General features: G+C 38.1%; 2 protein-coding genes across 5 annotated transcripts in view; both read left to right on the forward strand.

Annotated features, from left to right (window-relative positions):
* The window catches only part of LOC124184933 (tropomyosin Per a 7.0102), a 40674-nt gene extending 37788 nt beyond the window's left edge, over window positions 1–2886 (forward strand). For all 3 annotated transcript variants that reach the window (XM_046575171.1, XM_046575162.1, XM_046575165.1), the window contains one exon: window positions 287–2886. In XM_046575171.1, the coding sequence (XP_046431127.1) occupies window positions 287–369 (83 nt within the window). In that variant the 3' untranslated portion in view covers window positions 370–2886. The remainder of the gene's footprint in view (window positions 1–286) is intronic.
* LOC124184955 (tropomyosin-1) overlaps window positions 1–13349 on the forward strand; it is a 21264-nt gene extending 7915 nt beyond the window's left edge. The window contains exons 2-8 of one of the 2 annotated variants that reach the window (XM_046575227.1): window positions 6909–6934; window positions 9440–9727; window positions 10152–10285; window positions 10374–10562; window positions 10682–10757; window positions 10883–11015; window positions 11829–12370. In XM_046575227.1, the coding sequence (XP_046431183.1) occupies window positions 9488–9727; window positions 10152–10285; window positions 10374–10562; window positions 10682–10757; window positions 10883–11015; window positions 11829–11911 (855 nt within the window). In that variant the 5' untranslated portion in view covers window positions 6909–6934; window positions 9440–9487 and the 3' untranslated portion in view covers window positions 11912–12370. Of the gene's footprint in view, window positions 1–6902; window positions 6935–9439; window positions 9728–10151; window positions 10286–10373; window positions 10563–10681; window positions 10758–10882; window positions 11016–11828; window positions 12371–13016 lie in introns of those variants that run through there. The other variant, XM_046575226.1, reaches the window with a different exon arrangement.
* The last annotated feature ends 709 nt before the right edge of the window (window positions 13350–14058 follow it).

A 14058-nucleotide genomic window follows, 5' to 3' on the forward strand; every position in this document is an offset into this window, starting at 1 on the left:
AAAAAAAAAATAGAAAAAAATAGTACCTTCAATTAATCGCGAAAATATCAACGTCGTTGTGACTTTTAGGATTATCGGAATAATATTTGATGACATTTTTTTTTATCTTTCCCACTCAAGGCTAACAAATATTCCAGAAAACGCTGTGCCGTCCGTAATAACATGCATGTTGAATAAATAACCATGTTAACATTTCGATGATAAATGCTTATGCTTGTGTTCGTATATTAACAGTACTAACAAACAAATCACTAACTCTCGTACCCGCTGATTTTTTAAATTGCAGATGAACTGCTCAACGAAAGAAGCAAGTACAAGGCGATTGCCGACGAGATGGACCAAACGATTGCTGATCTGGCGGGTTATTAGTTGTTAAATGTCCGTATGAGTCGAACGATCCAGCGATTATGTAGATTGTAATTAAATACGTAATCTATGAATCCATTATCACACTGCCACATGCTGGTCGCATAATTGATTATGTACCTAATTCGCTGATCGTTGTATCTATGATGGGTATAGCTGATTCGAAACGGAGCGAGGGATGAAAAAATGAAACACATGCATCAACATTTTCAAAAAACAAAAAACAAAAAAAACAAAAATTGAACAAAAAAAGAAACATCGCGAATTAAATAAGCAAGTAAAAAGTGTTCGTGCCGATTGCGTATTATTATAAAATGTGATTTCACGAGCTCTGTACCACATAATATTACGTACACAAAATTTGGGCTTGATCGGATATCGTTGATGTATATAATATTATAATATTATGGTACTGAAAATAATTGGGAATTTGAATTTTGAAATTGAAAATATTCCCCGTAATTATCTCTATAGTCTACATTGGCGGTTATTTAATTATACGTCATATACGCTATTTACGAAGGTTATTTTGTGGCAAGGGCCTCAAACTGTACAGTAAATATTTTTTAAAAGTAAAACCACTCGACCCTTTTCGCAGCGTCATTGCCTTTTAGTTCCAATTGCTTGTACAGGTATTCAGCTTATCTAACGAGTGTACCGGTCGAAAGCGCAAATTATTTAGGCAATAATTCGGTCAACGAAGTAAAAGTAGAAGAACATCAAAAAAAAATATATCAAGAGACATAAAAAAAATTAGGGGAGTGTAAGCTTAATTATATAATTATACACATACAACAGAGTACAAAATTTATATCTATGGCGGAACGACTCTACTTTGAACCCTATTCTAATAAAAACGAAGATTGAATGCCTCGAGTCGTGACAGTCTCAATTTTATGTAATAAAATACATATATGCGCATATATATATATAATATATATATATATATAGATAGATAGCTGCCTCGTGCTACAAGTATGATTGTTATTTGTCCGCATTGGATTTCTTTCTTCATACTTTACGAAATAAATATTGCTACGATATAAAATTAATACGCTACAGTTTGAAGTCCTTTCTGTTATTATAGTGTGGACAGAAGTAATAATTGCCTTGCGAATGTGGTAGGTATGCCTGTGTTCATTAATTTTGATCATCATTTTGTGCCTAGAAGTTAGAAAGAGCATCAATGCCGCAGAATCGGTTCTCTATTAACTTTCGTAATTACTGTTATTTTCACGAAGTACCGTGGTTGAATGGACGTTGGAAAATTTGAAAAGAATTGAAGAGTGAACATAAAAACTTGGGTTTTATTTTTAGGCCAAATCTGTCCGACAATGTTTTGATTTGGTTATTCAATTTTCGATTATTTGACCTAGAATTCATCCGATCTAAAACCGTCACAATTTCGTTGTACATGTGTATTTACCACATATTAAAAATTGAAGGGTCCTCTATGTTATATTCATAAATAAACGGTAAAGAAACGATGAAAGACACGTAAAAAATCGAAATAACTGTACCATCGCTTATTAGCTTTAGCTCTTACATGCATTACGTAAAAGATATATTACATAGCTTAGCCGCGCAGTTGTGAAAAGTGAATTTTTATTTTGTCGTCTTTACAGACGATCATACAATTGCACTCACGTAAACTTTGTTACACACGTCAACGCAACAGCTTTTGGATATTCGTATTTAACGTTGCAAAAACACGTCATTTTAACGCATCGTACGATGTATTTAGCGATAGTGATCTATGTAAGGTAAAATCATATAAATTATGTGAAAATTGTCTTCATCACCAGCTGAGAACGCCCTACTTTTTATAACGGTTTTTTATTACACGTGTGTGTAGTAATGATAATAATAATTGGAGGTGTGATGGATTTACACGTTGATATTGTAAACTTTGTCGGGAATTCGATGAAAGGGAAGAAGGAAAATTGATACGAGCGAAAGTGAATTAGGCGTCGGACGATCGTTTGAGATTTTCAAAAGTTTGCTGCGATAAACCGGAAAGATTTGCATTGAAATTGCGGTCAGAAATTGCACGCTGTACAAGCTTACGATATCGATTTTTTCGTGCAGGCTATTTCGCGAAAATAATATAGCATATATTGTATTCTGATTATTCTTAAATGATCCATTGTTCAAATTCTTGCGGCTTGTACATCTGCACGAGTCGAGGCTAGTTCGATTATACATTTGAATACTTCGATTAGTACGCGTTTCGGAAGATTCCGTCACGTTAGGCGATTGACAACCTTACCCCACCTTTAGAATTTAACGCTTATTGTCATAATGTCGTTGCCATTGTTATTTTATCATTATTATGCTATTATTGAACTATAAACGAAGTTATTATCATCATCGTTAAATCACATGATTCTATCTCGCAAGCCTTGGCTCGTGCTAATGGTAGACGGACGTAATAATTATTCATAGTAATAAATTAAATTGAATATAAAGAAAAAAAAAAAAGAAACAACTAAAAAACGTACGAGGCGTGAGCCCCGCGTCTAAAAGACGAAATATACTTTTTTCATTGACAATCTGCCCGAGTAATGATCATTTAATTAATAACCCTAATCCCTGGTCCCGTTTAATTCTTTCTGTTAAGTTCATGCTGTCGCGATCATGGCGATAGCGATTCACTTTTCTCCAATACTTGCACATTTTCTTCATAAAATGCGTTTGGGTTACTTTAGGAAGTCATTAGGAATCATAAGAAGAAATTTGGATACTTTGTGCTTGAATCGTTCGGTTAGTTTCTTGGTAAGCAATTTGCAGTGAAATTCAGTCATAGTTTTCAAATAATTGCAGCGAGTCTATTTCTTCATCAATTATTTGTTTCTCGAATTTTATATTCTGCACTCCATAATTATTCAATTTAAAAGAAAAATGCGTTCTCAACTTTGTAGGAATAATTTTTTGACACTTAGCTGATCAGCCTTGTTTCAGAGAATTGATTGTTTTTTATTCAAGATATCATCTCGTTAGCGAGTTGACCAAAATTTAACGCAGCTTGAAAATGAAACAGCGTTTTAGGTATCTACGCGTGAACGAATAAAAACATGTTGAATAATTACCGCCATATTGTCATGTTACGATTTGTGCAGTTTTGACGTATCTCGTACATATTTACAACAGTATAAATAAATCTCCAGCGTCTGTTTCTTCTGCTTCCTATTCTTGGGATACGTGAACTTTTTTTTTTTTTAGTCAAGAAGACTGGGGCGTCGGTGATGTCACTACGTTGGTTATTTTTGGCCCAATTCCAGGTCCGACTTCAACTTTGATTACACTTCTTCGCGACGAGCTTGCAGCCTGTATTTGCAAAATTAGAAGATGGCATGATTCGATCTACCGGAAATGCGGCGATGACGATTCATTCAAGTTTCGCATAACTGAAAGAGCGGTACCCAGGTCCCTTAGTTTTTCGAGAAAAGCTCGTTTGGACACCAGCGTTATTGCACACTACAAATAATCTGAAACTGTATTGGACGCGAGATTTATCGGACAATAGCGGTGTTACTGACACGGCCCTATCGGACCCCGAACCAAAATTTCGATTAGAACCAAAATTTGTCAGACCTGGAAAATGTAATGCTGAAGTCGCTTTTTCAAAGTTCAAAGAGAAGAATCTTTCGTGTTCGGCAATCGGTCTGAAAATGGAACTTCGTCATTACTTTCCCAAGTTGAAGAATTTTGGTTTTGATCGAGCATTTGAATACGATTATTCAATCTTCGGGGCCCAATGTGGGTGTGCCCGCAAAATCGCTGGTGTCCAAAAGGGTTGGGATTGAATCGGTTTGTGTTCAACAAATCTCGTGTCCAATACAATTCTTCCGATTATTTTTGGCGTCCTGTAACGTCGGTGTGGAATCGGGGTTCATCCAATTTTTTCGCTAAATTTGTTCTGCAACATCAGTATCATCATCGGCAGTATTCGCATCGTCGAGTCACTCTAGGCCTCAAGAGATTCAGAGTTATAAAATTATCCCTGAAAAATGATAAAAAATACTCGTTCTATTCACGGGGTTTTCCAACGTCGCTAAATCCCGGTTAGAAGAAAATTCTGTAGCTGCAGGGCAGTTGATGACAGGAAATTGCATCGAAGTAGGTGTCGAATTCAACCTGGTATATATAATATTTTCGACCCTGCTCGTGAACTTGGTCCACACATACATATCGAATAGACGGAAATTGATAGTTCATTGAAAAGTATGAAGACGTAGTCCGACAGAAATATGCTTTGTTTATTTTCAGTTTCCGATCCGTTTACTGCGTACGGGTTGAAAATAAAACAATGTTTATCCACTACGCTAGGAGGATAAAATGCTAAAAAAGAACTTCCGTTTTTCACCAAGTTGCAGTGAATTATACGTATCTGCAATCTACAATAAAAAATTAGGCACCAAAAGGATTGCTCGTATCGTTTACTACAAGTTTAATCGTCGTCTGATCAGTAAACTGCTCAGAGGCGTCGGAAACATGGGCTTAGAATTTTCCTGATTTATAACTGAAATTTGTTATTAATTCGTGGTATAAGGTATCATAAATCAGAGAAACGGGATGCGTGCAGTTAGGAAAATAATTATAGGTTCGTACTGTCACATACAGTTAGGAAAAAGCTTGGAATCTGAGTGACGGAATTTTTTGAAGACTTGAACAAGGTTTGTATGCTCTTTTCGACGCGGCTCATCAGCTGATTTTGACGTCATCCCTTCTTCCTCGGTTTCAGCCCGTCGACCTACCCGACGTCTCGGTATTTTTGCCCTATCAAAATATCTATTATTAACTGCAAGGTCATGTCTTGATCGCAGGATTTCGTTATGGACGATGTAACTTGAATGTATGAATTGGTAATGTGAGCTTTGCTATCATTTTTTCTCACAGAATACATCTCTTTCTCTCCGTGGAGATTATTTTTAATTAAGTCACTCCGCCCCCTTTTATAATGAAAGTCTACCGTTTCAATCCATGACCATAAAGATAGTTTTCTTCATCGAGGTAGAGGAAATTTAGTTTTCGAGAAATCAAAGGACTTTCAATAAAGACGCGAGAAAATCCTTGGCATGTAAGTACGGGGAAAAAATTTAAAGTTCAACTCGGAACGTTAGAGAGAAATTCCAAAAAAATCATACTCGAATAATTCTAATTTTCGACAAAATTTATTAAGATTTACAGCGACAAATTACCCCAGGGAATGTATTAAAGGATCTTACACCGTCTCCCGTGTTCGATGCGTACGTCACTTATAGCCACACGAACTCTAACAGCTGCTCTGACGATCTTAGATTATATCGCATTCACGAGGTGTTATTAATGTGAACAGCGATGAAGTAAGGAAGAGTAACTCGGTCGTCGAATATTCGGGTATTTTCTCACGGACATTGGCTTTAGTTATATTCTGGTTTTTTTTTTTATCTTTTTTTTTCATTTTTTTTTTTATCTTCAACAACTGTTATTCAAATGTAAAGCCGACGACTGTCGGAATATCATGCCAAGGCGTGCCAAAGACCCAGTTTACAGATATAGCCAAGAGTGCCACGGTATCAGAGTTATGCGCCAATTTTTTCACGCATCACAGGTGCCATTATTTAACAACCCGAGCATATACAATGTACTTCGTTGTGAGAAAATTAGTGAATTTGATTAACATCATTTGTAAACAATGCCGCTGCTGTAAATGAACAGGTCAATGATCTGTATCGACTCAAAGTGATGTTTTGAGAAAGTGGAAAATGAACGACTTGACCAAATATTTTACACACGAGTACGTAATTTCTAGCGACTAAATTGTAGTCGACTAGCTTGCGTGAGCAATATGGCGTCGGAACGAAAAACCAGCTGATCGTTTTAGCTTAATCTCGCGCAAGCTTCGATACTTTTTTTTTTTTAGTTCCAACGAGTCAACGCAGAGCCAAAAATACTCCAACAATAGACTTTTATAATTGAATACAACTTAAGTTGGTACTTGTCAATTTTTTGCGACCAAATTTCTTGGGTGATTTGTAATTCTCGATAGCGTGTCGATAAAATCGGTTTCGACTCTTGACAGACTCTAACAGTTATTAGTATCAAATCCGATGTGTTGAAACGTGAATTTATTTTCGATATGACGTCACTTTCTGCGACGCAGAGTGCTACTGAATCGAACAAACGTTAAATCGCGTAGCCCGTGGAGTGCAATATTTGACACAGTTTCTACATGCCAAAGAATTCGAATATGACACCCGGATCGTATTTTGTTTACACAGTGTACGTTAACGGGGGTCGCGAATACAAGCGAGAATTTATAAAAGCACGCTAATTTAAGCGTATCGCGAAGCTCTCGATAACCGCGTACACGGTATTCGTGAAGGGATTATACGATGGTTGAAAATCCTTGCTTCTTTCTGTCTGCCGGGGAGCTTTTCGCTGGGCTTCGCTGGGCTTCGGGAAACGCGGGGAACGAGGCTGGCTGCTCGCCATTTTTGGGTTCCCCACCCGCAAGTTTTCGGAACGCGACGCTGACGGGCGTCCCGACGGCACTCGACTCGCGTCGCTCTACTCGCTCGGGTAGGTAAGTGCTTAACACCCCTTTCGTGGTTTTCCATTCAGCCCTAACATTAAATATTTTAGAAGTTTGGTGTGCGTTTTTATACGTCGAAGGTATAAGAACGAAAAGCTTTGCAGAATATTACGCAGCGTTGTACAAACGATCTACCAAGTTTGTCGATCATTTTTTTTTTTACCTATCATTTTTAAGGTGAGAGAGAGAGAGAGAGCGAAAGAGATACGAAAATGTGTCTGACAACGAGTGAATGTGCCGGTTTAATAATAATAATAAAAGAAACAGTAAAAATAAATTAAAAAAAAAAAAAAAAAAAACCAGACTACAACCGAAATTGACCATCGTTCAAGTTAATTGAGGAATTGAATAATATACTTCTTGTGACACCTGAATTCTTGCAGGAGACGTGCTTGGCGAATGATAGAAAGAAAGAAAGAAAGAAAAAAAAAAAAAAACACAGCTATCGCAAAATGGACGTCCGCGACGGAGATGAAAATAATCTTCGAGGACGCTTTAGGCACCGCAATATTAACATCGATTCGCTTATGCTTCAAGGGCTTACTTCTTTTGACTTGCATTGTTGCGTAATGTCGTAAGTAGCAATTAACACCATAACATACCGTAACACACCTGTTTGAAAAAAAAAAAAAAATCCGCTGAACCCACACAAACAATCCTTGTCAAATTACGTGCAATTATTGTCACCCCGTTAGTTTTTGTATTTGTACCGGTTTTATTAATTTTTTTTTTAAATCTGCATTTATTTTTCTATGGTGTAAATTGTTTTCTACGGTAATGTTTCGCGGTACTTTTACACACATTGTATCTTACGTAACACTACTCCTTACGATGAGAATGCTAATATATAATAATATGTATAAGAATTTGTCGAATGTGTAATTATAGTATTTAAAATACAAGTTTTGGTGAATTGAGCTTTGTGTTATTTGATCGATGTTGGTCCCCGTAGAACGTCCGTTTATTAAATAATGAACAAAAATTCCAACCCCTCTGAATACGTGGGTCTGCGGGCTACTCGTCATCCTATCTTAATATAGTTTCCGATCTTTATTTTATTTTTCAATCGAAAATCAGCTTCTTTTTCTCTGTTGCACGTTTATCCGAGATTATAAAACGAATTCTCAGACTCCGAACAGAGCGAGGAAAAGACAGTGAAAACCAGTCGACAGTTTCCCATGGATTTTATAAACCGCGATGTGAATTAAATCGTTCAAAAAATCTGAATCAAACGATCAATACTAAAACCGATCGCCAAGATCTATGACTAATTTCTCGCTTCAGCCGGGGCGTTTGATCGATCGCATGAAAAAAAATTTCTAAGGTGGGCATAGGTAGTGGGTAGATTATTATTGAAATCGCAGTGGTTTCGCAGTTTCGTAAATTCTATAAATACGCCACGCAGTTAGATCGGATGTCGGTCGGAGTTGGCAGCCAAGTAAAGCCCGATCCTCTGGGATACAGACGCTTGGCGTCAGCCGACGTTGAGTCGTATTTATAGACCGGCCTCTCCACAGCTATTTCCGTAGACGCCGTTTTCTATGATGGCATTCTGAGCGCTCCGGCATTATACGTCGACCGGTCGAATATCATCCTATACACGCTTCTACAAAACAAGGGAAATAAATACCCCCCTTTGCCGATGGTCACGTCGGCATGGGTCAGGCGTTATTTGCTCACTGACTACTCTCGCCTCGGCGGCCATTTTGGTTCTCACTTTCAAGGCTGCCGGGCTATTTAAACAATGTTTTCATTCCACGACGACATTCTCGACCCATTTTCACCTCTTCGCCTTTGCTCTTTGACCCTTGCATATAACCATTCGCACCGAGCTTTGCGGTATATTCGTTGGAAACATGACTTGGATATTTATTATCACGTAAGCGTACGGAGGTTGATTGTTCTTTTTCTGTAACGATTCTATAAATGTTTAATAAATAACTGTCAGGAATGTTTTACTTTTCGTATTAGCAATCGATACCTGATGTAGTGTGAGCAATGTTTAACGTGTGATTGGTTTACTCGTAAAAAGTGTGGAAACAATTTTGTTGCCGTTATAATCAGATGAAATTTTCACGAATTTTACAACCATCTTGGCCCAGTTCACACTTGTTCGAATGCATGAAACATGTGGCTAATAATTACACTGCATAATCCAAATGAAATGAAATTGTACTTCCATAGACGTCAAGGTCTAGAGGCATCAATCTCTTTATAAGCGTGCAGCTTTGATTGCTCTGCAGGATTCCATTTGCAAGCAGCTATCATATTCCGTTGGAAATGTTATTTTAGTCGTTCGCCGTAAGATCGTCTAGCTTTGAAACTTCAAGGTTCGCCTATTAGCGCGGCAGAAATGATGAACAAGTAGATGCTTCTAATGTAAATACAAAAATAAGCAGATACAAAAACCAACTCGACCCGAGTCGATAGTTATGGTAGAATACGACGATAAGAAGATGCGAAATTGCACTAACCAAATGCCGATTGATGTTCCAGCGGTTGTTATTGTTACGTGAGGAAAGTCGCAAATAAAAAGCCGCCACCATGGACGCGATTAAGAAGAAGATGCAAGCGATGAAGCTTGAGAAGGACAACGCGCAGGACAAAGCCGACACCTGCGAGGGACAGGCCAAAGAGGCAAACCTCCGCGCGGACAAAGTCCTCGAGGAAGTCAACGACCTGCAAAAGAAGCTGCAGCAGGTCGAGGCCGACCTTGTAGCCAACAAGCAGAACTTGGAGCAGGCTAACAAGGATCTTGAGGAGCGTGAAAAGTCCCTTACCAACGTAAGTTTACACCTCTACACGTTCATGGGGCTTTCTTCATTGACTTATTGTTATGCCTTTGTAGCCGTAACTTTGTTCAAGTTTCTTAGAGTTTTTTCAACCGAGGATTGCGAGAAGATCGTGTTGTTTTAGCAAATTCAAAATCCTAGAATTTCTGTTTTTTTCAACCCTTAGAAATATCCAGTTGAAGATGTGATATTAGCAATTATTTAACTACTTCCTCCGAAACTCTCGTCGAGTAATAATGTTTGAAAATGAAAATGAAAGGATGTTTCGCTTTAATGGAATGGAACAAGTATAATATTGTCAAGTGATCCATGGAAAAATGGCCCAATTGATAGAGAAATCACAATATATGTGAGACAACGTGGCCGATGATTCCGAAGGTGATTCCGTCTATTGAAACTGTGACTGTCGATTTCAGGCTGAGTCCGAGGTGGCTGCTTTGAACAGGAAAGTCCAGCTGATTGAAGAGGACTTGGAACGCTCTGAGGAGCGTCTGGGTACCGCGACGACGAAACTGACCGAAGCTTCCCAGGCGGCTGATGAGTCGAGCCGGTAATTGCAGCTAAAATCTAAGTTAAATTCTCGTGATTCAATGGGTCACGGCTAAACTCATCGACTGGTCTCGCGTTCCTCGTTTCAGTATGTGCAAAGTATTGGAGAACCGCAGTCAGCAGGATGAGGAGAGGATGGACCAGCTCACGAACCAGCTGAAGGAGGCTCGTCTCCTTGCTGAGGACGCTGACGGAAAGTCCGACGAGGTATCCCGCAAGCTGGCCTTCGTTGAAGACGAGCTTGAGGTAGCCGAGGACCGTGTCAAGTCCGGAGAAGCGTAAGTACAACGTGAACAGAGTAATGTTTTATACCCGGAGAACCGGGTGACTTCCGACGGGATAGTTTTGGAAACTTATTTAATACCGACGTGTAATAATGACAAGTTTTTACTCACAGCAAGATCATGGAGCTTGAGGAGGAACTCAAGGTTGTCGGCAACAGCTTGAAATCCTTGGAAGTGTCCGAAGAAAAGGTAACTACTAACAATGTGAAGCGGTCGAGGGCTGCAGTTTCTTTCTTTTCTCGTTTCAAAGCGATCCTTATCTCTCAAAATTTATGCGACGAGTCGTGACCAAAGTGTAACTCTTTTATTGACAGGCCAACCAACGAGTCGAGGAATTCAAGCGCCAGCTCAAGACCTTGACTGTCAAGCTAAAGGAGGCCGAAGCTCGTGCAGAATTCGCCGAGAAGACCGTCAAGAAGCTCCAGAAGGAGGTTGACAGGCTTGAAGGTACGTTTTCTGAAATGAATTCGAATTTTTTTTATGATTCACTGTTGTCAGGTCGCTGTGATTTTTCAATGAAAACGTCAAATCACCGAACGAAAGTTGTCATACATTTATTTCAGTTTTTTCGAACAATGTTTGCGACCGCTTTCAATGAAATGTCAAATCTCCATTAAAGGACAATCGCGTCGTTTCAGAACAATTTTTGATCTTGTTTTCAAGTGACGTTGAACACTCCTGGATAAAACATTTTTTCATCAAGTTTTCACTTCTCAACTCTGAGAGATTTCGTCGCGTCCATTAGTAACAATCATTTCTCTGTTTATTATCACTGTTTACATAATTTTTCATTACAGCTAATACTAACCTTCACTTTCGTGTCTATGAACAGCGAATAATTATATTTAAAGCCGTGAATCGTATCTTTTGAGCATATACGTATTTACACACATGCGTATATATTGCATATGTGTAAAGCTTCGAATAACGATGCAATTGGGCAAGCGCCGTTTCATTTGTGCAGATGGCGCATTTCGCCGTGCTTTATTACCGTGCTTTTGTTCGTGTCAGTTGTCGATTGTAGCTTTTTGATGACAGTCCTATTTACCAAGAGTCCAGTAATACAGATTAATCTCTTCCGAAACATGTTTTATTTCTTAACCGATGATCACAATTCGTGCTTCAGCCGTTTTCTTTTTTATCGTTTATTTTTTCGAACAATGTTTCTTTTGCACTGGTAAATTGTCGGGAAATCCGATAACGGTACAGCGGTTCCGAATATCGACGGATTTTAACGAATTCCGTCGTTTCTCGTTGCAGACGATTTGTTCCACGAGAAGGAGAAACACAAAGCAATTTGCGACGACTTGGACTCGACGTTTGCTGAACTTAGTGCCTACTAAATAACACGTACACAATGCAGTAGACCGATTCCTGAAATCGCTTCCCAGACACCAAACACGTTTACTTGTCTTCCGCTGTATACAACTTGAAACGCGTTTTTGCAGTTTATTTTTAGTGTTCGGGTAGAAAAAGCAAAATGAAAAAAAAAAAATAATTGTAGTACGTCATTTTACCTCTTAATTATATATTTTTTTAAATTTCATTAATGGTTAAGACTAATTCACTATGAACGATTTCCAGTTCTGATCACGTTGACCTTACACGCTGATATCGCTGTTACTGCGACGATTTTTTCCTGACTGACAATTAGACGATTGATAATAATTCATGAAATATAGTTAGTTGAGATTAGTTTAATTTCGTGACTCGATCTGTTACCAAGTGCCGTATTAAATCGATCGGTAAAACACTCGGTCTTTACACAATACGTCACCATGACAGGAGACGACTCCAACCGTGAAAATATACACGATATACACTTTCAATATTGTTAACACGACATAGCTTTTTATAGCTTCGCTACATCTGCAGTCGCAGGCCCAGGTACTTTTGCTCCCTGTAGCTTTAGCGATAATTGACGTTTTTAGTTTTTTTATTTTCTTCATTAAAAAGCGACGGTATTCCCCTTCTAACATTTTTTACTAACGCAGTTACGCGTACAGCGTCGTGACCTGTACTACTGACGATGCTTGTTGTTTTACTTCTTTAATTCTTTACTTCCTTCGAATTTACCTAGACATAGAAGGTACTAGAGGTTTGATGACCAGATTGATCCCCGTAGGATTTATGCCATACGAATCACCGAAATTAGATCGAATTCACGTGATGCATTGCTATCACGATATGTAATCCACGTTTATAAATCCTCGCCGAACGCAGTGTTATGACATGTGACAACGATTACTGGGAGATGAAATCTGTGAATGAAGCGAAAAAAGTTTAGCACAAATCAAATCATGTCTCATTGCCGTTAGATTCAAAGATGGAAGCGGACGATTGTCGCTTGTCGTTGTGCAAAACTTCTTAGTAATATTGGAAATTATGTGCGGTTGTCAGAGTAACGGATGTTATTTATTTAATGAAATAATGTTTATCTCGTTACAGACGAACTTGGAATCAACAAGGACAGATACAAGTCGTTGGCCGACGAGATGGACTCCACCTTCGCCGAATTGGCCGGATATTAATGACTTATATTTACAAATTATCAATAATATTACGAATTTCATTGAAAATGTTCAAACCCTCCATCGAATACACGCTAAAAATTACGAAAAAACAACCACACAACATCTGAAAACATACACGTTTTGTTATTACCACATTATGTTAATATACACGGTTATATAAATATATTATATTAATAAATATTATTACTACTTATTGTACGAAATATAGTACGGTATGGTATTTAATAAATTTAAACTTAAAAATCAATCTCCACGTCGCAGGCTGATGTTGCGATAAAATAAAATTTAACGTTGCTACGAATAGTCAATAGCTGATTTACAATTTGACAAATTAATTCAAAGCAAAGCCTGGTCTCCAATAATTTTGATTTAAATCTAGACGATCTAATCTGATTAATTGATTATCATTTAGGAACGATTCCTCGGAATGTAAAAACTTGGGTAAAATCTCTTTGATAAAATACCCGTTATAAAATATATGATACTGCACGAGGGGGTTCAAATTCCGCATTTCCGAAATCATCATGGTCGTAGTTGACAAACGTGAGATTGAATTTTTTACCATAATAACATTTTAAGCAATCAATAGTTGAATTTCGGGTCCGATCAAGAAAATAACGGTAAATAGGTACTTCCGATTGCGAATTCACTGTCCAGTAAATTGTAAAAATTGGGACTCTAGCTTGCACAAATGATTCGTAGGTACGTCCGTTCAAATGTATCTTCAACAACGGTAAAATTCCAGACTGACTAATTTGACCGTAATTGACAATTAGTATTATTGAAGTGATGATGCAGTGTAATGATTCCGATACCGTTTACCAAGTCGGAATATCATGCAATTATTCGCATTAGGCTGGGTTATCCCGGGCGTCAAATTGACGCGGCAGCGTTGTACCGTCGACGGTGAAAAGACGCTCATGAAAACGATGGAAGAATTATTCATTTCGAAATGG

This window comes from Neodiprion fabricii, chromosome 6 (assembly GCF_021155785.1).
Source record: "Neodiprion fabricii isolate iyNeoFabr1 chromosome 6, iyNeoFabr1.1, whole genome shotgun sequence".
NCBI classification, from domain to species: domain Eukaryota; kingdom Metazoa; phylum Arthropoda; class Insecta; order Hymenoptera; family Diprionidae; genus Neodiprion; species Neodiprion fabricii.